We start from the raw sequence: 27,156 nt of genomic DNA on the forward strand, positions 1-27,156 counted from the left end.
GCTTGTGCAGAGCTTTATTGGCTATTGTAAAAGTAATTTTTTAAACTTGGAAATCTGCTTTCCTCTCTCTTTTCTCACATCATTTTCAAGACTAGATAACATGTCTATTAATCTGTGATGAGTTTAGTTATGCACTTAAGCTTAACTGTTTGGTAGACTATAAATATCTATATATATAAAATGGTGTGTTACATCATGTGCCGATTAAAGTTTGATATACCATGTAATCTCATTGAATTCTCACTGAGATCCATGAATTTGCATGGTCTATAAATCACTGATAACATTGGCTGTCTTTGATCATCTATCTTCTTGAAAATTACAGTTCAATATTTATGTAACCTTATTGTGAATATCACTGAAACCTACAAGAATAAGAAGAAAATTATATTTAAATAAGACTAGCTAGAGATATATGTTTTCAATTTTTATTATGGAAAAGGAATTGTGAACAGCAAACCAGTAAGAAAGTTAGAAAATAAAAAATAAATTTTTATGAAATTAATTTTCACCAGAAATTATTTAAAAGTATACTCATTTCACATTATTGTTTTACAGGTGTTTAGCCAGAATTAAAAAAAGAAAAAAAGAGCTACATGTACTTATGTATATAAACAAAAACCAGTCTACTCCCAGAAAAAGAAAAAAAAAACCCCTCAAACCCTCAAAACCTTTGTACTCTCATGTTCATCACTCACACCATATCAGTGATATCCCTCTGCATAAGAGCCCTTATGCATATTCAAATACAGATCTTCATTTGAATTCATAATACCTTGAAAAGCTTTTCTAAGACAAATCCCCACTTGCATATCACTTTGAAAAATCTTCCCTTTTCAGCATATGGTTATAGATCAGAGCAGTATGTCATCTTGACAGTATGCGTATTTTTTGCATTTATACCTTCATATCACATTTGCAAGTTTGTACGTCAGATAAATTTTCCCAGTACGTGACAAAATAAATTTGATTTGAATATATGGGGTAGGAATTTTAAAAGATATTTTTAAAAAAATGTCATGCTATGTATTTGTAATTGCATAGTGTCAGATTCCATCAAGTCTTAACCAAAGTATTGTCTTCTCACCATTCCTGTGAATGTTTTTCTCTATATTTGGTAAATGGAAATTAAAAGAACAGGGACAGATGCACAATTCTTTTAAGGCATTTAGGTGCTTAACTGCTCTTTAGGAATTACATTTTGATTGCAGTGATTGTAGCGTTAGGCACTTAAATATCTCTGAGGAGTCCTGCCTCAGTGGTTTGACAAAGGTGATTCAGAAAGTTGTGGAAAGGCAGTGGAAGAGATTCTGACGGCTTGGTACAGAAATTATGGCGAAGATTGGTTTTCCTCTCTTTCTTCCTTATGCACATATCATTACTGGACTTGTGCAGTGATGAAGATGGGCCACTGTTAGTCTTCATAAATGTTCTCTTACCAGTAATTCTTTTGTTTATATTTTTTCATAGCTGACATCTAAGCAAAGATGTTGTTTCAATGTGATAGAAATACAGGTGCTAAAAGCAGATTGCACAAAAACAATGATTACATTTTCTGTTATTTGTCAGGGTCTCACATGCAATGAAGTCAGTAGTAGAACTGCTGTTAACTTCAGTGTTTGTCAATTTACTGGAAGATCAATTCTTTATCCACAACTTAAGGCAACAAACATTTTCATGGGGATTAATGTTTGTTAGCCTTCTCCCAAATGATATTCTAAGTGGAGGAATATAGGAACACAGCACAGTAATTCTGTTATTTATTGGGCTAATGCTTGCATTACAGAGGCTAAGATGATATTTGGTGTACTCTGGGTTATATTTACAGCATTTAAATGTAGTTAGTACTAATTTTGTGTGTAGCAAATTTGCTACATGAATAAGAACAAAATACATGTTGATTTGTCTGGGCCATTTTGCTGATGTTAGCAAAATTACATTTTGGCAAAAATGTCTAAACATGTGGCTCAGAAATGGTAGGCATGCTCATTGACATAGCTTGTGTTTGTAAACACAATTACTCTATTCTTTTAAGTATTGGTAGAGTATAGCAACATTTTTAGAGAACAGTTTTTTATATTGCTAGGAACTAGGATAGGTTTCTCTATAATTCATCTGTTAAAACAAAAATATTGAGTTCTGTAGTACAATACTTTTGAAAAGCACTTCTATTTTTGAGTATGAGAGAAAGCTATTCCAAAGTCTGTAGTCTTGCATGATACTCCTAGTTTTCTGCTTTTAACTTGTTACATGAGCTGCAAAACTATTTCACATGCTATTATTTGTCTCTTAAGTTTGCATAAGCTTCAGTAATTTAGCTATGAAAATTTATTTATAAGAACTTTTTCAAATCATTATTTGATAAAACATATTTCAATCAATATTTAAAAATCAATATACAGATCCTTCAAAAGCATTGAACCAGTATGTTATCTATTGTTTTAATGGACATTTTACTTCTGTGAACTAACAATTAAAAATGATTCTCCTGATTGTCCTTAATGAATAAAACCAAAATTTATTATTACCTTTTTTATATTTTTTAAATTCATTTCACAGTAAAGGTCCTGAACCTGTGATGTGATGAGGTTCCTCAGTTTTGTTGTATTTATTTGATGTTAAATGCACTGTCTAATTAGCAAGATTAAACCCAATATATGTTTTTGCTTCAGTTTTTCTACCTGGTCATATAATAATTTAGAAGAACTTTTAAAGAGACAAAACTTAGTATTTTAAATCCTAAACTATTATATTTAAAAGGTTTCTTACAGTCATTAAATTTTTTCTTTCCATTAGAAATGAGTCAGTACATGTGTCAGAATTCTTTAAATACTTTTTTCTGTGATGCTATACTCAAAAAAGATTTTTTTATTCTTGTCATTAATTTTTAGCAATGTTGACTGTGTTTTCAGGCTCTAGGGCAAGTTTTATTCATGTTAGCACTCTAATTAAGCAGAAACAAGAATTGCTTTTCAGGTATGCTTCAAACATTTGGATAATAAACTGAATAAGTAATGAGATATGGTATTTCCATCTAGTAACATGGTATTTCCATAGCTATTATTTGAAAATTTTGTTATTAGAAGTTATATAAGTTATTATTTCCATTTCTGGAAGTACTATATCCACAATAAAATTTATTAGCTCACAAAAAATTTTTTTAATTTTTTAGGCATACATACAATGTTAAAATAGAAGATACACATCAGTCATGTTCTCTTACCTTACCAAATAAAGTCTGTGAATCACTATTTGAGAACTGTTTTCTCATAAAATTAGTTCTGTTGGCGTTACAACTGATTTTGTAAATCTCCAATATTTACCTAGTTTATTCAACATAAGAATTCCTGAACTTTGTGGGCATATTAACCTTGCCCACCTTCTCTTAGCCTCCTTCCATTTTAGGGGTTTATTGGTGTATTCACAACCAGTAAATAATTGGTTGTGATAATTTGTCTAATATTTTCACCATTATTCACATATCATGAAAAATGTATTCCTACAGTTACATTTTAAACACTTGATCTATTAAAACTTACACCATTAAAATGACTTTGATGTAAAATCTTAACAGTGAAAGTTTCATGCATCTCACATTTGGGAAATTTTTGGGAATTGTCAGATTCCAATTGGAATAATAATTCCAATTATTGTCAGATTTTGGCAAAACTGATATTGTAGGTTTTTGTTTTGTAAAAACTGCAAATTTTGTGAGAAGTCATAAGAGAGATGGAGTTGTGTCCTGAAGCTTAGCTTCCTGCCTTAGGACCATGCTGAGTTTTCACAAAATCTTTGACTGAGACCAGGAAACAGTGACATTCACAGTCAGAAACAAGAAGGTAAGGTAATGCAGCTGAGCAAGCCTAAGGAGCAAGCTTTTAAGCTTCAGCCCCTTGAACATAGGTTCAACCCACCGATATCACAGGTTTTCTCCATACAACCCATGAGTGGCTTTGGTTTGAAAACTGATCAGCTGTTTGAAAACTGGAAAAGATTATTGCAGAACAAGCATCACTAGAGGTTCACTAAAATAAAATATGATATGTCGATACAATTAGCATAAGATGGGTAGGCTTCTCAGTATCATGTGCCTGCTGCACATCATGTATCAGACTGCATATGATAGGGATTAACCTCAACTATCTTTATGAAAACATTTTTGGTTAAAGTAAAAGAGGAAGTACTGAAATTTTTTATATTGTAAAAGGAGTGAAACAATGCTAATCAAAATAACAAATAGTAAGTTGTAAAAATATGTGCTGAGACTAGTATAATAATTTTTAAATAATTGAAGTCTGAAGCAATTACTTGTTAATACCTTAACTGTGCAGCAGCATTCCAAGTCTAACACATTAAAATAACTTAAGCAATTATTCACCTAAGAGGTAATAAACTTCTATTCTCAACAAGAAAGTTTACACTTCTAAGGGGTAATTTTTTTTAAATTTTTTTTTTAACAGCTGAGGATGCATGTGGAGGAACTATGAGAGGATCCAGTGGTATCATCTCGAGCCCCAACTTTCCTAATGAATATCATAATAATGCTGATTGCACATGGACAGTTGTAGCAGAGCCTGGGGATACTATCTCGCTCATATTTACAGATTTCCAAATGGAAGAAAAATATGATTATTTGGAAGTAGAAGGTTCTGAACCACCTACAATATGGTAAGTCAACTACTGCAATGTTAATATGGTTAAAAAAAAAAGATGAGATGTGGAAGGATAATTTTTATTACTTTTCCTTTTGTCAACCGTCCCACTGAAAACAAACAAAAAAAAGTAATGGTTGTCACTCTGGCATAAATGTTGATATTCTAATTGCAGCAGTAAAATAATTTCCAAATATATTCCAAGGATTTAACATCGAGAGGAAAGGCACTGTAGGCTTATTCACCTCATTATCTGTAGGTCTAACCATTCTAACCATTATTGTATTAAAAATGTATATATTTAGAAACAGAATGGAATGGACTGTTGTACTGGTAAGGACTGGTGGAGCCCATGTCAGAAAGTGAATGGCATGGAGTACTTTCAGGACAGAGCCGGGGGAAGTAGCATTGGTCACACCTGTTCGTCACAGATCCTCTCTGGAGGAGTTTCTCTACAGAGAACTGTATACGTGATCTGACTATATAATGTGCTAGAGGTATGGTTGGTGGTACACTTTTAGAAATTTCCATCCTGATCTATGAGATACAACACCTTGAACTGAGTAGCCACAGCACTTTTGGGTTTGGGTTTTATTCTAAATGTACTACCTTTAAAGAGGATTTCTGTTTGTTTATTTGTTTATTCACTTAGCAATAGTAACAATATTTGTGCTAGGCTGGCTTCTGCAATTCTTGATCTCACTGTAGATGCATAGTGTAATACAAGTAGAAGAAAAAAAATAGTAAACAACCTCTTTCAATATCAGTTTTACTTAAGCAGGAAAAATAAAGGATACATTCTGTGGTTTTCTGGCCTCATAGTTATACGGTAACATAACATCACACTACTCAAGAAAGATGTGAATATGAGAAATCCTCGTGTTTTATATTCATTTAAATACACTATTGGTTCACAAAAAAGAGGACATATATAAACCCATGAATAACAGTGATTCTCTCCAGTAAAATCTTAAGCTCTTAACTGATTCATAAAGCATTATAAGAGTTCTGTGGAACAGACAGGGGCATTTCAACAAGAGCTGATTGGCTAGACACATTAAATTCAGTAGAGTTTTGTTTTCTTATCAATACAAAAAACACACCAAACATAGCATAGACCAAATAATAAATGAAATTATTTTTAATTTTATAGTAAGAAAATAACCCAAATTAGACAATTACATTGTTTTGAATACATCAGTCTCAGCTTCTACAAGTGATGTTTATAACTAATATTCCTTATTACTTCAAGGTATAGTAGAAGCCTATAAGTCTCAGCTTTAGCAAATAGTATTTAATGATTTGAGATAATTCATACTGCCACCTATGTAGATAATTACCTATATTAGAATATTATTTAATTGCCATTGAGTTTTTCAAGCTGTTAAACTGAAATCTTTCAAACGAGCTGTCAGCTAAAATCACTTTAAACAATAATTTATAATAATTATTAATGAGGTAATACTAATAACATACAGAAAATATGAATCACTTGAATAGCTACATGTACATTCAGTTACTCTTGAATACGTTTTTATCTACTCAGTCACGAGCTTCAAATGATGATTTAATTTTTTTTCTGCAAAAGGCTTTAGCTATATTTAAAGATATAAGATTACTTTATATATGGAAATGTTCTTATTATCTATTTATAAAACATAAAAAATTGCAGTGCTAATTTAATATTTGCTGATGTAGAGAAACAGATTGAGACCATATTCTTTTTTTAGCTTGTCATTTATACTCCCTAAATTAGACTGAGGTATTCAGTTATGCAAAAGTATCCCCCCCATATGTTAGGAAAAATAGATTTGGAAAGCTTAATTAACAACAATTTGTTAATTGGATTTACAGTGGTAATACTTTATATCCCCTTAGACTATAGCTTGAGGTTTAGTTCAAGATATCTTAGTATATAAAGCTTACCTAGAAGTATACTTCTAAAACTAAAATGAGGCTCTTGATCTTTAATTATGGAAAACAAAGAGTATATAATTTGTAACATTGTTAAAAACATATCTGTTGATCTGGAAAGTAATTAGTATTATAAAATAAGTTCTTAGACATTCTGTTGCTTTACGTGACTATTACGACTATAGATTTTTGTCGTGGTTTAGCCCCAGCCAGCAACTCAGCACCACGCAGCCGCTCGCTCACTCCCCCACAGTGGGATGAGGAAGAGAATCGGAAGAGCAAAAGTGAGGAAACTCATGGGTTGAGATAAAGACAGTTTAATAGGTAAAGCAAAAGCCGCTCACGCAAGCAGAGCAAAACAAGGAATCCATTCACCACTTCCCATGGGCAGGCAGGTGTTCAGCCATCTCCAGGGAAGCAGGGCTCCATCACGTGTAATGGTTTCTTGGGAAGGCAGACGCCGTCACTCCAAACGTCCCTCCACCCCTTCCTTCTTCTTCATCCCAGCTTTATATACTGAGAATGACGTTACGTGGTATGGAATATCTCTTTGGCCAGCCTGGGTCAGCTGTCCTGGCTGTGTCCCCTCCCAGCTTCCCGTGCACCCCCAGCCTTCTCGCTGGACTGTCCTTAACTACTTGGCAACAGCTCAGAACATCAGCACCTTATCACATTTTCTCATCCCAAATCCAAAACATAGCCTCACACTAGCTTCTGTGAAGAAAACCAACTCTATCCTGGCTGAAAACAGGACACCAAATCAGAATTTATTTCAAGTAACTAGTTATTCATTTCTTATCAATTTGGAACTATCTTTGGCCTGGGAACATTCCTGATTAACTTTTTAGTGGATATGTGTTTCCATTCAAATTTTTTTAATATTGTGAACTTAATTTGTTTATTCTTCTGTATAGTACAGCTAAGGACAATTTAATGAGCACACTTTATTCATTACAAATTTACGGCAATCATAATTTCCCTGTAAGCGTTTTGTGAAGTCATTTCTCATTTAAAAAAAAAAGTTTAAGATTTATGAAGCCTGGAAGCTGAAATGAAAAAAAGAGAAAACATCTAGTACTAAATAAATCAGTGTACTGATTGACCACTAGCTTTAAACACAGCATTCTTGAATTTGACAGTAGATTCTCTTATTACATTTTGTAAGAAGGTAATCACATTTTAACATCAAGTCTTGTCATAATATTGCACTTACTGGCCTTTTTCTGAATCCAAGCTTAAAAACTCTGTTAATGAAGTTTCAAAACATTAGTAGTATGTTTAGAAAGTGGTTAGGGAAACAATACACAGTGTTTTATACAAAAAAAATACACTTAAATAAATATTCATAAATAATAAACTTTATGTTAAATAACCTAATGGAAATTTACCTCGAAGTGAAATAAATTTCACAGAGAAAAATTAACTTTACAAAATTTTGATGATGATGTAGCATGGTATTGCAGTAACATCTGAATGTCATTAAGAATAACCATTTTGGATCAGTAAATGTTTATATGTGTAGTCCAGTGTCTGATAGTGGTAATAGCAGTTAGTGGTGGGTTGACTCTGTCTGGATGCCAGGTGCCTACCAAAGCTGCTCTGTGACTCCCTTTCTCAGCTGGACAGGGGAGAGAAAGTATAATGAAAAGCTTGTGGGTCAAGATAAGGACAGGCAGAGATGATTCACCCATTCCCATCATGGGCAAAGAGATTTGACTTGGGAAATTAGTTTATTTTATTACCAATCAAATCAGAGTAGGGTAATGAGAACTAAAAATGAATCTTAAAAGCACCTTCCCCCCACCCTTCCCTTCTTCTAGGGCTCAACTTCACACCTAGTTCTCTACCTCCTCCTCCACACTGGTGCAGGTGGACTGGGAATGGTGGTTGCGCTCAGTTCATCACATCTCTCTGCTGCTCCTTGCTCCTCAGAGGGAAGACTCCTCACACTCTTCCCCTGCTCCTGCATGGGGTCCCTCCCACGGGAGACAGTCCTCAACAAACTTCTCCAACAGTCTTTCCCACAGGCTACAGTTCTACAAAAACTGCTCCAGCCTGGGTCCCTTCTACAGGGTGCCGTCCTTCAGGAATGGACTGCTGCAGCATGGGTCCCCCATGGGGTCACAAGTCCTGCCAGAAAACCTGCTCCAATGTTGATATCCTCTCTCCATGGGTCTACAGGTCCTGCTAGGAACTTGCTCCAACATGGGGTCTCAATGGGGTCACAGCTTCCTTTGGGTATCCACTTGCTCTGGCTTGGGGTCCTCCACAGGCTGCAGGTGGATATCTGCTCCACCGTGGACCTCCATGGGCTGCAGGGGGATGGCATGCCTCACCATGATCTTCATCACGGGCTGCAGAGGAATCTCTGCTCCAGCGCCTGGAGCCCCTCCTCTCGCTCTTTCTTCACTGACCTTGGTGTCTACAAATTTGTTTCTCTCATACATTCTCACTCCTCTCTGGCTGCAATTACTGTTGCGCAGCAACTGTTCCCCCTTCTTAAGTTTGTTATTGCAGAGGCATTACCACCATCACTGATGGGCTTGGCCTTGGCCAGCAATAGGTCTGGACTGGAGCCAGCTGGCATTGGCTTTATTGGACACAGGGGAAACCTCTAGCAGTTTCTCACAGGCCTCCCCTGTAGCCCCCCCACTACCAAAACCTTGCCACACAAAGTCAATATACAGTTGCTTAGCAAAAGAGTAGAAGACACCAGGGTGATATGGTGTGCTCTTTCCCTTTGTGTAGATTCCCATATTGTCTGTTTAGTGATTTAGGAACTTCTTAAACCAATATTTGCCTTAAAAATCATGTGTAAATCACAGCTGTAAATAGATATTTCTTTTGTTAATTAGTCATTCTTCAAGGGTCATTCTCCAAGATCCTCTGGAGAGTACCAAATGAGTTTTGTTTTTTTTTAAATCCAAGCAGGCTGTAACAATGAGTTCCCTGTTATCCACACAAACATGTATTCCTCAAAATAACCTTAATTAGTGTGTCAATCACAAATTTCATCTACAAAAGCTGTATCATCCCTTTCCTTGTATTTATACCTATTATATACAATTTCTCTTCCTTATTACCATTTTAGTCAATTCTTTAAAGTAATGAATCATATCGACATGTGGCTTCCTCTTCCCCTTGAAATAATAGCTCCTCACTTTCCTCCCAAATCTGGATATCTGGTCATCAACATTGTGTGATGTTTTCCTCAGAATCCCCCCTTCTTGAGACTAAGATACACATGGGGGATCAATATGTCCTATGTTCCACCTCAGTTGACAGTATGAACAAGAATATGTTTGTTTCGTATTCATTATTCAGAATGTATTCATTGATCACTATTTCAGGATGGCATTATGCATTTTGATAGCATCACATATTTTCACATGCTTGTAGCCTTTATACCACATTGTAAAAACATCACCCTGGAGGTTTACAATACACATGAAAACAGCACATTACCTCAGACATTTTGAGCAGTAAGAACAGAAAAAAAATATACCTTAGAAAAATGGAGAAGGACCCAGAGGAAATTTTGTCCAAGTGCTACCCAACTTGAATGTTGCCCATTTACTCTAAAGGAGCCTTAGGTAGTGTCACTCTGCATTCATGGCCTGATCCTTGGGACCATTCCCTGGGACAATTGGTTTTAGCACTATAGGCCTCCTGTAATATCTAGAATATAAAGTCTCTCACTCTCATATTCCTCAGTGATACTTTTTCTAAAATCTATGTGGCCTCTTATGTGCCATTTTCCATGCTTTTGCAGTCATTTGCAATTTAATGATGATGAAAATTAGTATTTCCTGACTTTTAATCCCATTTTACTTACGCTGTGAGAGAACAAAATGATAAACATTCAGTGTTTTGCAGAACTTATAAGCAATATTAGTGAAGAAAAAACTAAACATCAACTAGTGCTAATTAAAAGCAAACTGAGGATGAGCAGATGGTTTATAGTTATTACAGAAAAGAGTTTTATTTTGTTTTTTTCTTGTGGAGACAGGCAAAGATGTGGTTAATTGATGTTAGATACCTACACTGTAATTTTTAATTGCCAGTTCAGTTGCAATAGGAATTAGCCTTCAGGATACATTTAAAAATTAAGTATACTGTTGTTGACGATTGACTTGCAACAGACACATGCATTAACACAACAGATTTTCAATCATATCTCATAAACAAAACAGTTTTTTGTTTTATACAGCCACCCAGTGTCTGAGTAGGTTAGATTTATTTTCAGTGTGGTTGATAAAATGATGGTCATATGTAAGGCTACAGAGGAAGACCTCTGCCTGACATAAATGTGGTGGCACAGGGATAAATAATCACAATCAGTAGTACAATTACCAATGAAAATAATAATGTGTTGGAGAAAAAAACAAAACAGACAAGACAGGAAGCAGAGGTGCTCATAAGTAGAGACTAAAATGTGGGGAAAAAAGCACCTCAGGCCCTGTGATTGTTTTCTTGAAAAATCACTTCAAATTAGAAGTGACAAGTATAATTGTTTTTTTTTTATTAATCAAGGCTGTTGATGTTACCTTAGACATTATTACTATTTTCTCACTAGTTATTCTACAAGGTTTTTAAATCTGTGCTTAATGCTCAAAGGAAGGACTCAGGAAAGTATTGTTTAGGAGTAATATGATCCTAATAAGGATGTTAAATGCCCCATATGATTGATGGTTTATAATCTGATACATCTGAGTTCAAATTTGAAGAATAGTGGCAAAACTGATACTGCTTAACACCGGAAAAATGACTTCAGAAGAATATTGTCGCTGTAGACAAACAGGTGGAAAAAATTATTCAATTAGTATGGTAAAGTGCAGTCATAAATACAAGCTGAAAAGTGATTAACAGACTATTTGTTTACTGATAGTGGATAGAATTTTTTTTTATTGGATTTAACTGGGAAAAAAAAGTAACTGCACAAAGCAGCCAAGTTTTGCAGTGCCTAAGTCCTTCTCCCCTTCTAAAACAGGGAATAGAAGGTAACAGGGATAATGCTTAACTGTAGAACAGGGTAAGCAGAAAGTCAGGAACAGGAGGAATATTAATGATAAAAATTTTGTCTATGTTGAGTCTTTGATAATCCATGCATTGTGCATTATAGTTTTCATCCTCTTTTTCTGAAGGACTGAGAACATAAATGAAATAGTTTACTTTCTTGGAAACAAAGGTTTTCCATAGAAGCCAGGTATTTCTGTCCTTTGGTGTTTGCCTCTCGGGTTTGATTTTGTATGTGGCAGTTCAGCATTTCACCTGTGGCATTTCCATGAGGTCATTCAGAGCAGTCCAAGAAGCACAGTGCATTCTGTAACGTGTAGGGTCAGGACCAATGGCAGTGTTACAATGGTTGTTGTCATGGTTTAACAGCCAGCAACTAAGGACGATGCAGCTGCTTGCTCACTCCTCCACAAGTGGGACAGGGGAAAGAATTGGAAGGGTAAAAGTGAGAAAACTCATGATTTGAGACAAAGACAGTTTGATAGGTAAAGCAAAAGCCACGCACACAAGCAGAGGAAAACAGGGAATTAATTCACTACTTCCCATTGGCAGGCAGGTGTTCAGCCATCTCCAGGAAAGCAGGGTTCCATCACACGTAACAGTTACTTGGGAAGATGGACGCCATAACCCCAAACGTCCCCTCCACCCCTTCCTTCTTCTTCATCCCAACTTTATATACCGAGAATGACATCATATGGTCTGGAATCCAAAACACAGCCTCACACTAGCTTCTATGAAGAAAACTAACTCTGTTCTGGCTGAAACCAGGACAATTGTGGAGGTTAATGACACATTTTTTGTTGTTCTGTTGTGTGATTCCATCTGGTAATCATCATTTGAAAAGGACTTCGAAACTGACTTTACATCTGGTACTTTCAAAATGTCTTCTGAAACATGAAAAAGATTTGAATCTAAGACAGCAAAAAGATATTAAATCACATGTTTAACAGTAGAGATGGAGGCTTCTCTGTGTTACTTTGTACTCTTTGTTCTTGTGTATTTCTGAAGAAATAGAAGGCCCTTCCATGATACTCTGTTCTACTGATTGGTTCTGCATTCATTTCTCAGATTGTACTTCAAAGTGTAGCGCACAAACATGTCTCAAACTTTTTGGGCAGAATAGGCACATGTAGCCATGAGTTACATGATGAAAATCTTCATTCTGCCACTTAACAGTAAAGACCTTGAAGTCTATGCTTTTTTTTTTTTTTAAAAAAGACATATTTGGGTACTTTGTGGCACTTACAATAAATAGACTCAATCCTTAGTAAAGTGAAACTGTCATATCCATGGAAATAAAAATCAGCCAAAGGTATAAATCAAGAGTTTAGTCCTGGAATTCAATATGTTATGTACATAACTAGGTTGCAAGGGAACACAAGACAGAACAATAGAATCTTATAATCAGGATAAATTCAGTGTGGAAGGAAACTCAGGAACTGTCTAGTCCAACCTACTGCTGAAAGTAGGCTCAGCTATGAGATGACACAAAGTTGGTCAGGGCTTTATCCAGGCTGGTCTCTAAAACCTCCAAAGATGGAGACCACACAACCTGTGTGGCCAACCTTCTTCAACACCTGACTATCCTCGTGGAGGAAAAAGCTTTTCCTTTTTTACCTTATTTGGAAATCATTTACAGTCAGTATCAACACACAAGAATTTATTATCTCCAAATATCTCTTGGAGCTCCAAACACCCCTTGTGGTTTCTTTCTTCTTCATGGCAGTGGCATGTCCTTTCCTCTGGGCAGATTGGCTGATCTGGCCAGTCCTAGTTCATGAGTTGAAGACACATGGGATCATGTTGGAGTCCTTCCTTCCACTGGCTCATGTTGTCCCACTCATCTTATGAGGTATGTACACGACCAGAGAAATGGATCATCCTGTCTTCCTCTAGACTACAATAAGCTAAAGCTTATTTAATACATGTGTTTTGTTACTATATAATAAAGTGAAGTCTGTGTGAGAGAACTATTTTTTAAATTACATTGTGTACTTGCATCAGGCATGGAGTCAAACATAGTCAAAGACACACCGTGGCTCAGTATGGTACAAATGAACAATTTACATGGCCACAAAGTGATACTGCTTTTGAAAAAAATGTTTCCATTCTTATATCCAGCTCATCCCCTACCTCGTGTTGTCTCAAGTATTTACATGGTCACACAGGAACTGCACCAGGAAGTAATACTGATAAAAACTAACTTTTTTTTCTTCCTGTATTAGTCAGTAGGTAACACAAGAGTTGAAGAGAACAGTGAGGCACGTAGGGAGTGGAAGACTCGTTCTTGAAGGAGCAGGACAACTTTGTTGTCAAAATAAAACCTGAAGTGTTTTCCTCTCAGATACTGTAGATTGAATGGTATCATCCATGCAAGGATTTATATTTTTTTAACCTTATGTGCAGAGACTTCACAGAGTTAGTTGATTTCCTTTATATTTATCTACCGTATCCTTAGTTTATTGTAGTCCTGTGATGGTATAAAATATTTTATTTTGATTAAGGTACACAATGTTAGGAAGGCAGTGTTATATTGTTGCTGCAAAAAAAATTATGCCCTGGTGGTTAAACACACTTCTCTTGAAGAAACATTGCTGAAGCTGTTCCTAATTTCTTACCTTTCCTATATTTATGACTACTTCAAAAGTGAACATTTGTAAGCCTTATCTGAAGATACATGCTTCCATTATTCTCATAGTTATTTCATTATTCTGAAGTTATTCTCATCTGGAGTCAGACAGATATCCACCATCAGTTTTCAAATGAGCAGTTATACATTGGATGGACTTTTTACATACATTCTTCTCAACAGAGATAGGACTAAATTATATTATTTCCCATAATCTTACTAATGTTCAGAAATAAATTGAAAAATAATTCTCATGAATCCCTATACAATAGAAGAGCAGTCAGGTTTTTCCACCATCCCTCTTGGGCAAAGATTTACTGACTACTGTGCTTATGTTTCCATGGCCCTCTTTTAACCCTCTTTGGACAAAGCAGCCCAGAGTGCTTCCAGTATTGCTTACTTGTAACTCTTGTTTGGTAGAAACCAGATATTTAATAGTCTAGACCTAGGTCATTTTACTAATGAATACTTTAAAAATATGATCATTGAAAAAACAATATTGAATTATTAAAAAATGAAAAAACAATATTGATATTGAAAAACAATTTAAAAAGGAAAAAAAATCTGCAGTCTCTGACTCAGCAATTTCTGGACAAAATACAGATAGGAAGATGGCTTGATAATTTAACAGGGAACACTTTCACTGTGCTTACTCCAGTAAAATACTGCACTTGTTTTGATGTGATCATTTACTATTGTCTCAGGATGGCAATTGCTGGAGTAGTGAGGGAGACTGATTGCTCTTCCTTGACTGAAACATCAGTGACTGAATTGGCAAATCTCACAAGTAAGGCTGAAACAGCCATATTTTATGCTGCATGAGTTGTTTGGTGGGGGAAAGGGTATTACATGTAAAACAGAGGATAACATAAATCTCAAAACAAGGCAGGGATAAAAAACCCACAACTAAACCACAAACCAAAATAACCCTAAAACCAAAACATGTAATTGTTTAATTTGTCATTCCAGATTAATTAAAACTTCACACTTCCTTGTCATGTGTTCTGAGTCCCTGACATGATCTCTGTTTACTTTATTCAGCAAAGTAAGTGGCAAGCTGTGAGAGAACAGTAATTCCTGCAGGCATAATCCCAGATCACTCTTGTTTCTAGATTCTAGATGAAAATCATTAGTAGTTTGTACATTGGGTAAACTATATGCATTCATAATTCCATCTTTCATGTCTCAGACTATAACTGCCAAAAGTATAGTATTTTGAACACATGAATGAAAGCCTTTGCATTCATGAATAACTCCTGACAAGAAAATAAAACATTGCTTATATGAGGCCTACAGACTACTCAGAACTTTAGATGCTGTTGTTTCTTTTTGTCATTGTCCATCTGTTTTGCCTGTGAAAACCACTTTAGATGATTAGGGTGCAAATTAACTTGTAAAATGAACCAGTAACTAAAAGAAACCATTAAGCAACTTATGAATCCGCTAAAACAATTCCCTTATATTAAGGATAGACACAATGTCAAACCAGAGTCAGAAAAAATTTTAATAATTACATGCCATCCAATATGCAGATGACCGGTCACAGCCCACAGCTTCCTGGTCATCACATAACAGTCAGTAAAAAAGAAAATAAACCATTCATGTATGCTTACTGTATGTTTATTTCTTATGCAAGTAGGTCATGCAAGTGAAAAAAACACAAAAATGCAGCAATCTAGAGCTCTGAAAATGAGCATTGAACAAATGACTTCTCACCCCCACACACACCCTGAAGTTAAAAAAGCCTATTCAAATAATTGTTTCAATTTCAATAGATATTTTTATTTCATAAACCTTTAGACTTTTTAAGTTTAACAATTTTAGGTGTTTCCAAATGAAATAGAATGAATTTTCATTATTTTGAAACCCTGAGGGTAAATGCATCTCAGTGTATTTTAAATATTTAAACATTTGAAAGTTAAATGCAATTTCCCTGTGACCTAATTCTTGAATCACATTAATATTCTGATACCCTATGTCAAGATAGGCATAACAACATGAGAAAAGGGAAAAAGAATGGAAATAGATATGGAAAAGCATCTATAGGGAGAGGAATAAAATAGGTTAAACCTTTTAAATCTTGAAAAGAAATAAGTGAGAAAGAATATGAAGGATTTGTAAAATTATGAATATTATATGTCAGGTAAATAAGGAACATTCATTCCTCATTTCTTATACTAAAATAAATAGGGACGCTCAATGATTTATCAGGCAGAAGATTTAAAATAAAAAGAATTTTTCTGTAGTATCCGTAATTAAGTTGTGGAAATGATTGGCATGTGATATTATAGATAGAAAAATTAGAAATACATTGAAAAATGGATCAGAAATTCATAAAAGGAAAATTTATCAAAGGTTATTAAGTATAAAGGCCTACTTGAAGGGCTCCATTCAAGAAGCCTGCAGTCCATAAAATTCTTAGAAATTGTGATGTTATATGAAGCGATGAATTTCATTCTGTATTATCACAGTTTCTGACACTCCTGGTGAATTGTCTGTGTTCATTGTGAAAAATAAAATATTAGTCTCAGTGTATTTCCGATGTAACACATCAGTGGATTCTTAGATAAGTATATTCTTAGATACCTTCAAGGATATGGGAAGTGACTGTGCCCCTGTACTCGGCACTGGTGAGGTCACACCTTGACTACTGTGTTCAGTTTTGGGCCCCTCTCTACAAGAAGGATGCTGAGGTGCTCGAGCATGTCCAAAGAAGGTCAACAAAGCTGGTGAGGGGTCTGGAGCACAAGTCTTATGAGGAGCGGCTGAGGGAACTGGGGTTGTTCAGTCTGGAGAAGAGGAGGCTGAGGGGAGACCTTATGCCTCCCTACAACTACCTGAAAAGGGGTTGTAGCGAGGTGGATGTTGGTCTCTTCTCCCAAGTAATTAGCGATAGGACGAGAGGAAATGGCCTCAAGTTGCACCAGGGGAGGTTTAGACTGGACATTGGGAAAAATTTCTTGACTGAGAGAGTGGTCAAACATCGGAACAGGCTGCCCAGGGAGGTGATGGAGTCACCATCACTGGAAATGTTCAAAAAACATGTAGAAGTGGCACTTCATGACATGGTTTAGTGGTCATGGTGGTGTTGGGTTGATGGTTGGACCTGATGATCTTGAAGGTCTTTTCCAACCTTAATGATTTCATAATTCTATGATTCTGTGATTCTATGATTCTTTGATATGATGAGTATTATAATTCCAGTTATGTCAATAAGAGATTTTTGCATGATTTATATAAAATAAAGAAATTATCATAACTGAGATGTAACAGAAGTAATAGTTTTGCATCTGTAAACCATTTTGGGGGCTGAAGTTCAAAATTTTGCACTTCATGTAATAAAAATATTCTATCTTCATTTAAGGCTTGTGATACGAAAACCTAAAACTGCCAAGTTATTGTTTAAGGCTGCAGCAAATATAGAATCTAATATTTCACCTGGCATTATCTAATGTTTAATCATAACCAGTGTTAAGATGTGAGCGATACTTTTAATGTAATTTTTGTCTGGTTTAATTTTTCAGCCAATTAGGAATTCTTATTGGATTTTTCTTCCCTCTACTAAAAAGCTTATTAATTAAGATATTTATATATCTTGATTAAGAAAACTCCTGGTCTTCTTTCTTGGCTAAGCAGACTTTTTCTATCTTTCCGTGTAAGATCCACTAAGTCAGTTGCTGCAGCCTTCACATCTCTTGATCAGGCTTTTCTGTACCCAAACTTGCAGCATTAGACTGGTATATTTGATTCAGCAGCAGAACTACCTACCAGGTAGTACATATGCTCTCATCCTTGAAGCATATAATGCATGTTCTGACACCTTTAATGTGGATATATGATGCTACTGTACAACTTCTTTTCCCCATTATTTTTATGTCAGAGGATAAACTTTTACCATCATCTCTGCTGAGCAAGAACATACTGGTCTGCATGTCCTAAGCGAAGTTAAGGGTAAGGTGAAGGACTGTGCCAATGAGGCTTATCTTCTGTATAGTAGCTGACACCATGTCTTTCAAAAAAGACCCACTAACCTTGAACTGAAGCTTCCAAATTTCCAATTCTATATAATTTACAGGATTTGAGATTTAATCCCAAAATGCAGGTATCTTTGCTTGTTTGGGTTTTGGCTTTTTGCAGTTGTGGGTTTTTTTGGTTTGTTTTTTGTTTTTTGTTTTTTTTTTGTTTTTTTTCCAGAGAGTTAATTATAATAAAGGAGGATTTCTTTAAAAGATGGAATTAAGGAAGTGCTACAATGTTGAGTGCAATTAGAAGCAAAGTTCAGCTCCTCTGGGAGAGAAATGAGAGATAATTATGACTGCAGCAAGGGCTAACAGTCCTTGGAGTATTATTTTTTCATTAAGTTTTGAATTACAAAAGAATCTGCTAGCAAGACAGTCCACAAAACTGGATTTAAATTAGCTAGCTGAAAGTTATGTTTATACTGAAAATTTTGCTAAACATAAAACTGTAGCTTTGCTACATATTCAGGAAATTATTTTTATTACCATAGTCTATGCATTAGGCGTTTATAACCATACACTGGAATGCTGCCATTCCATTTGCTTTTAGTGACTTTGGACAGAGAGTCCCCAAAACTGTGAAGTAGAGCAGCACAGCGTACTATTCTGTTCTAGAAAGGTTCAATACACAGAAATAAAGGTTAAATCTCCAAACTTATGATTTCAATGATGTGTTCCGGTTTAAAAACTAATGCAACCTGAATTAAATTAAATCCTGATCTCGCATGAGTATTCCTCTTACCTTTTGTGAAGCTTGTTACTGATTCAGGAAAAAGGTAAAAATGAACCTGGTGGTTGCGATTGCCTAGTTCAGTTTACACAGTGGGGTCCATAGTACTTTGCAACATATCCTGTATTTCTGGTCTCTAACTTTCCTTTAGGTACATCATGAAACATGGGACATACATAGATTTAAATTTTAGTGGCTCATAATTCATGACAGGAGTATCTGGCATGGCATTCAGACTGAAAACCAGTTGATGAAAACATACTGAGTCATTCAAAACTATATGTGTATGTACTTTCCATTAAAAAAGATCTAGGAACATACACTCTCAAATGAAGTCTGTGACTAAGCGTAAAAGAAATCAGAGTTAGGAGCACAATGCCATTGGTATCTGCCAATGGGGACAATCATGTGGCAGCCATCTAAAAAAATTTGTATTTTTTAAGGTATTGAATCAAATAGACAAAAAAGGGAGGTACAAGTGCCAATCAAATATCTGGTATATATATCTATTTACATTGTCAATCAAGCAATAAAAAAGATGGATCTCTTACAATATATCCATTGGTATTATATTTTAATATATTACATATTATATAAAATAAATTGGTACTGCTGCCATTATTGAACGTTATATTAGAAGAGCAAGGCATTCTTTCTATTCTGAAAAATAATCAGAAACATGTAAAGGACTTTATTTGATGAAAAGCAGGATTTACTTTATCTGGAAATCTGTTGGAAGAGCAGAATAGTAGGTAGACAACTAAGTCTTTAGAAACAAGCTAGGTCAGTTTTTCACTGCAGAAATTATTAGGAGAGTAGTTACTTTAGCTTCAATTATGAGGAACAGGAAGAATCTGTCTAAGCATATGAATGATTAAGGCCATTTGAGTGAATTATTATTATTATTATTGTTATAGTTGTTATTATTATTATGTAATAGACATCAGTACTAAGTATAAGGACAGCAGACATTAAGAAAACCCACCAAAACTCAAAAAAGAAGGCTTAATATAATCTGCAGGAGATCTTGCAGTAAGTGGAAGTGAATATATTAAGTATGTAATAACAGACCACCCTAATACAAAAGAAAGATATAAATCATAGTAAGAGACCATTAAAACCAGCACAATAAGTTAAAACTTCCAAAGGATGTAAAAGAAAATAACAGAGGGAGTTATAAATACATTAGAAACAAAAAGAAAACAAGGAAAAGCAGGTGCTCAGTGCAAAGAAAACAACAGAGGGAAAAAGACAGGGACACCTGTGAAGTTGTAAGAAAGCCAGTTATCTCTGAACACTGGAAAGAAATAATGAATGGAATAAATGATGAAAAATGGCTTGATGCAAAATCTAATTCTGTTTACTAACCTTTTTTTTTTACTACAAACTAGCAAAAAAAAGACTTGTCTCTAAATATGTGGTGTACTTAGTTGGGAAATGCATACAAAGAATAGTTACTGGTTAGTCTCTGTAAGTCATTTTGTGTTGCATCCTAGGTAGCTTAGTTTTAGGTCTGGTATCTTTAAATATTTTTGCTATATCTTGGATGGTGAAATAAGAATGATGCGTAAATATCATTAATGACACTGAACTGTGGGGGATTGCAGGTTCTTTAGAGGATAGAAGCTGGCTTCAAAATGATGCTGATAAAGTGAACATGCATGTATTATCAACGTGAAATGTACTTTTGGCAAGTACAAAATACTTTAGACTAAATCAAACAGGCAAAGTCATAAATATAAAATAAGGAGTAAATACCATGACAGAGTAATCTTACTTACCCAGTAAGTACATCAGAAAAACACAAAAAGTAAATAGTTGCATCAAACATTAGTGAACAGTATGTCCCTGTGTGCACTATTCACATAATTGTGTGTGTGCATGTACATGTGCATGCATTTGGGTGTGCAAAAGTAAATTCTTATTATAAAATTTGGCCTGCATTTATGCAGGCATACAACATTCATAAGTTGCAGATAGGGTGCTGAAAAGTCCTGAATTCTTAAGTAGCTGCAAAAATTGTAAGTTGAAGTACATTTGCAAATGAAAATGATGTTTGATATTTAGACAGCCTTCAAAACTGCATTAACAGTTACACATATCTTTTCATGTTTCTTAATCAGGTAGGCTGCCCAGGGAGGTGGTGGAGTCACCATCACTGGAAGTGTTCAAAAAACATGTAGACGTGGCACTTCGGGACATGGTTTAGTGGGCATGGTGGTGTTGGGTTGATGGTTGGACTTGATGATCTTAAAGGTCTTTTCCAACCTTAATGATTCTGTGATTCTGTGATTTCCTAGTATATCTTGCTAAAAAAAAAAGAAAATAAAAATTGAAACAATCTTATATGATTAGCTGGTGGTGTAGCTCAGTAAGCCTAACATTTGTTCTCTGTGTCATGCTAGGATGGGTAATAAAGGTTAGGACTAAAGTACACTGACATAGCTGAGGGGCCTAAGCTTTCTTTCACCTGCCCATGATTATGTGTAGTCTGCTCTAGTTATCTTCCTAGTCACTACATTCTTATAAGTGCAATACATTAAAGGTCAGACTCAATTTCACTTAATTTCACTTAATTAAGTGAATTAGTGATCTAGTATCTTTTGTCAGTTATTAGATCTGAATATTACCAAACTTTCCAGCTCAGATATATCAGAATAACAAAGGCTCTCAGAGCGCTCAGATAACATTGTCATCATTACCACTTATATCAGTAAAAGGAATCATATAAGAAATTAATAGGTACTAAACTCTGATACAAGATATTTTAAAGCTAATATATTTGGCTTTTTACTATGTAAGTTACATTATATAATTTTCCAGCCAAATGTCATGCACCAAGGTAAAATTCTTTTGGTGAAATGGAAATGAAATTTTGCCAGTAATAATTAACTTATATGGTAAAGTAAATAAGAATTATTACTCTAAGGAGTATTTACTTATAATCTGCTCTATTCCGGAAAAGACACCTAATTAGCTGGCCTTTTAAACAAGGCACTAGATTTTCCCAGAATATAAGATGTTTCATTCTAACAACACAAAATATTGGTAAATCTTCTAAACTTTGGTTTTGCTCTCTAGCAAAGCTTTTATAAGTATTACTCAATATATTAAACATTTACATTAATTTTATTATAAATAAATATTTTAATAAACATTTTGTTTGTGTCCTATACAGAAGCCAGCATTCTTTAGTGGGCCTACATTGCTCTCAGTTTTTTGGGAAGAGGGGGAGGCAAAGAGGTGAGAATTAATAACAAATTATATTTGCTTATATCAAAATGAAAATGTTACATTTACATTTTAGACACAAATATTCATTTAAAATACGTATGTATTCAACAGCTGTAAATTTAAGACTTTTGAATCTGGGGAGATTTATAAATAACACAGATTGATTTAGAAAAACAATTTGAAATATTCCCAATTACTAATCACCTTTTATTATTTTAAATAGTATAAATTATCCACAATTAAAAATATACTATGAGATGTTATAATACTCAGGATAATCTTATACATTCTTCTTAGTTCATAATTTCTTGTGATTTTTTAGACATTTATTGCTCTTTCAATCTTCAGTATGGCTTCTATTAACAGGGAGCATGGTGTCTTCTGTTGAACAAATTAAACTACAAATGTTCAACTAGGAGACATGGTTCCAAAGCATGGAGAGGTTAAAATGCAGTGACATAGATCACTATTTCACAGTCTGATTTACTAGAAACAGCAGGTGGCTAGCAGTCAGACCTATGCAGTGTTGTCCCTGAAGTTTATGCTCATCTCTGAGAGCAGCATTTAGTTTTTGAAAGAAAATAATTATATAAATTGTGATTTTACACACATCTGTGTATGAAAAAATGACATCGATAAAATATTTTTTACAAGTATACTTATTTACACTTTAAATTAAAAACCAAAAATCCCTCTTGTCACATTTCTCATAAGATTTTCCACAAATGTTGCATTTTTAAATTGTTTTTATAATATTTATTTTTCTAAAAATAAATAAAACACGTTGAAAAAATATATGTCTGTGTTACTATGGATACCTTAGCATACATAAAGTCAATAATAACTAGTATATCAATATTACGTTTTCGTGCACCCTTTTTAACATTACATCATGAAAGTCAGTAGAGTTTGGCCCAGATTCTTGCTTTACACACATATCACTTCATGTATGTCTACAGGGTTCAGCTTATTGCCATACCAACCAATGCCTACAACAGGACACAGTACAGCTGTGCCAATGGGAATCCTTCCTCAGGGCAATTATTCTTGCTTCTATGTGCATGGCTATCACAGTATGTTGCTTCACTTTGAAATACAGTAGTGTCTTAGCTTCAGCCAGCTATGTGGCACAGTGGGTAAGGACTGTGGTGCTCTGTGGTGCAAGCCTCTTTCGTTCAGTATCTGATACCCACATTACGCATTTTCCAGTGGTTCAGAGTATACAAGAGAGTTGTGATGTTCAGAACTCAGATTTAATGAGGTGCTTGGCACTAACTTGTATATCTCAGAGGTATTGCTCTTGATTGTCTAGATACGTCAGTTATCTACAGAATCTACAAAGAACTGAAGAGGTCATTGGTTCTCAGTAAAGAACAGAAGAGGTAATTTCAGACACTTTTAAGAACTAGTCTCTGGGGTCAGATGAAATAACATAACTGACTCAAACCAAAAATGAGAACATTGTGCATTTTAATTCTAATATTAAGGAACAGCTCTTTTAAGATACGTTTATATTTGGATTTAATATCTAACTGAGTAACTAAAGTGGCATATACTCAGGAAAACTTTCAGATTCTAAATACTTTTTCTAATAAGACCCACGGGGTCCCTAATTTTGCTTACATTTTAAACTTTATCTGCAGCCAGGGCTGCATGCCAAGTTCCCTTTATGCTATACAGAAAATATAATTCGAGTCTTTTACCAGTTTGAATAAGGCATACTTATATGTGGTTTTCATCTTAACTACTGTAGTTACATCAAGTACTAAGGACTAGTGAGAGAAGTTAAATGAGAATTAGCAGCAGGGAGAAATACTGTTTCCTTCCTATATCCTACACCTCCAAGTTTCTTCAATGTGAATCTGGCAATACTGCTATCAACCGGTAGCCCAGTAAATAATACTTTTCCCTTGTTACTGGGGAGTGGGCACAGGCTTTGTATTGATCTGACAGAGGGGTTGTTTTAAGACTCTTCTGAGGTGTCTTGACCTGAGCTAGTTTTAGCTTGTTTGAGCTCTTGCGATTGCCTACTGGTCAAGTGACTATCATGTATAGTAAATTTCTGACAATTCTAGGCAGTTGCTGTGTAACACACATTGTCACTCTGTGTTAGTTGGGGATGGGGAAGGCTGGGAACCAATGAGGAAAAAGCAGGCTCTGTTAAGAAAACATCAAATAGCCCAAAGATGATCTAAGATTGACGAAGAGGCGTTTTATTTTTAACATCCTTCCAGGGATGACCACAAGATACTGATGACACAATATTTTCCCCTTCTGTTTGGGAAAGAATGAAGTGCTGATCTCAGGACAGAGGGGGAGACTGAAAAGGTGAACATAACACCAGAGAAAAGAGATAGATATTAGGATGATACCTTTAATTAAAGAAGTTACCAGTATTATTAATGAGACTTTTTGATATTTAGACTATTAGTCCATTGAAGCATTAATTGGACTAAAAGTAAATTTTGGCTCCATATATGGGGTGTGCTCTTCTGTGCCAATAGGATTTTGTGTGTAACATGCTATGCAATACTATAGCATATATGGTTTATTGAATACCAAGTTGTAGTGCCAGGCACAATGATTTTTTTTTACTCGGTTCATGTATTAAGATTTACCATAAAGGCTCAAGGGCAAGCTTCCTTCCCTTATTTGGGCAGTAAACTTGTAAGTATAATAATTTGCTATACAAAATTAAAAAAAAAGGAAAGTGGAGAAAATAACTAATTATGAAATAGTAAGATGTCGGCAACATTTTAAGAGAGATAAGCTATGTAAAACTCTCACTGATAATGGTCCCAGTTATTCAGTTTGACTGTTACCCAAAGAAGTAATTGGCCAGGTACAGCTTGTCTTCAGTTTTATTGAGAGTAGTTGTGAAAGTAGAGGGAAGAAATGTGCAGAATTCCAGGGAAAACACTCAGATAATCACATTCATCCTTATACCTATCCAGGATCCTCAGTTCTCCAGCCAAGTCCCTCAGAGATTTGATGTTCTTGAAAGAGACAGTGTCCCACAGCTTTGCTTTAGCACACTCAGGAAAAGAAATCCTGTGGCAGCTCTTCTGTCCACCTGACCACCAGGTGAGTCCCTTTGGGGGACACCTCACCTGCACAGCCTGCTCAAGCTGGGGTTGTATCTTCTCAGTGGTGTATTCAAATCTGTCTGCCTCTGCTCCTTGCTGACTCCCCTGACCATGGCTTGGTCTCATCAATTACACCAAGGAGCTATGCAACTTGCCACAGCTTGTGTGGTAGGAAGACCCATATGTTAACCATCATGTGCAGCCCAGGTGAAGTTAATATGTATTTATACTGATTCTGTGATCTGCTCAGGAAAATTGAGTTATAAACATGAGGTCACTTTGTATATGAGGTATTTACATCAACATTTATGAATAAAGACTCCTGCAAAGTACCTGACATCTATATGAAAATCAGCAACTTATGATACTAGTCCTTTAGGAAATTAAGACAGCAACACTGTCCATCAGTGTTATTTTTATTACTTGTGTCACAAACAACACATTACTTGTATCATATACTAACATTTCAGAGTATGTGAGTTTGGAAGTCTCCTTTTACCTTTCATCATACTTCATTATTTTGCCAAGTCAAGAGATTAGTTGGAAAATCTTTGACATAGGAACATCTAGCTTTATAAGCTGCAATCTACTTCTGAAGTTAAAAAATATTTCTTAATCTTTGCACTTTTCAACATTTCATATCCACAGTACTACAAACTTTCATTAATCATCAGTCAGACCTTGATTCAGTCCTTAATGATCATGCAGTGGTTTCTCATAGACTTGCTTTATATGACAGTAACTTTATTTCAAAATTGAACTTTTTCCAACATTGCAAAGAGGACAGGATTTTCATATATTTCAACACTGACATTTTTAAAACACAGATTTTTTTTTGGTCTTCCAGACATCATAAAGAACTTGCCAAAAGAGTCATAGGGTGAATTATTTTTATCCCTCTAGCTGAATAACTCTAAAATTTATCAATAGATTGTTAAAGTACTTTACAGAACAAGTATTTTTTTCAAGGTGACATAATGCATAACATTTTTTTCCCTCTTCCCAAACATTGGCTAATTTAAGTTTTCATGTTTGTTTTATGAATCGGGAACAAGTTATTACAGTGAAGTTTCATTCTAAAACCTTAGTGTAGTTCTAAATAGCTCATTAGGTTAAATTTGAAGAATAGCAATGTACTGTTCTAAAAATAAAAAATAGCTTTTTTTCAGTCATTTGGCTGCAGTTCTGAGATATGGAAACAACAGTCAAGGCTGTATCTAGCTTCAAACTTCTCAATGTCCTGATTCTCAGTTAAATAAAATATTTAGTCCTACGACTGACAATTTTACAGGAATTAGGTCTTTCACTGACTTGTGCCTTTGTAACCACTTAAAACTTGGGAGATATATTGCCCTGAAACTGCTAATAGAACATTACATTTTAGGCACTTCTTTTGGACACTTCTCCTTTACTTTTCTGCTGCATTATTTAACTTTGTGAAAGAGCTGGCTTTAGGGAGAGAAGACTTTGCCTTCTTTCCTCCTTCAAAACCGAATTAGTACTGTTACTCTCTCCTCTGGAAGACATGTTCTGTCATTCCTTATAACTGGACATTGACATTGACTTGGTCAATGCAGAAGATTAATTCAATTCCCTTCCTCTCTTGTTTTCTTTATTTATCTGCATGCTGTATTTCCAAATTGCTTGGAAATCTTTTTCTTACTGTGTTGTTTCTTGTTTTCATCATTTGAAGACTCAGTTGGGAAACTTTGCATATTTTGATATTGTAATTGCCTTTCAAATTAGTCTATTTTTTCAAGCCAGTCTTGAAAAAATTGACCGTCTCACTGGATGGTCAATTCCTGAATCAGCCAGGGAATGAATGACTTGAGTGATAGGATGAGAGAAAATGGCCTCAAGTTGGGCCAGCGGAGGT

At 35.0% G+C, this 27,156-nt stretch overlaps 1 protein-coding gene across 3 annotated transcripts in view; it reads left to right on the forward strand.

Moving 5' to 3' along the window:
* Positions 1-27,156, forward strand: part of CSMD3 (CUB and Sushi multiple domains 3) — a gene marked incomplete at its 5' end in the record, with an annotated part of 769,714 nt that overhangs the window by 204,506 nt on the left and 538,052 nt on the right. For all 3 annotated transcript variants that reach the window (XM_081996335.1, XM_081996336.1, XM_081996337.1), the window contains one exon: positions 4,461-4,668. In XM_081996335.1, coding sequence (XP_081852461.1) covers positions 4,461-4,668 — 208 coding nt within the window. The remainder of the gene's footprint in view (positions 1-4,460; positions 4,669-27,156) is intronic.

Source organism: Phaethon aethereus, assembly GCF_964289735.1.
Source record: "Phaethon aethereus genome assembly, chromosome: 2".
Classification (NCBI taxonomy): Eukaryota; Metazoa; Chordata; class Aves; order Phaethontiformes; family Phaethontidae; genus Phaethon; species Phaethon aethereus.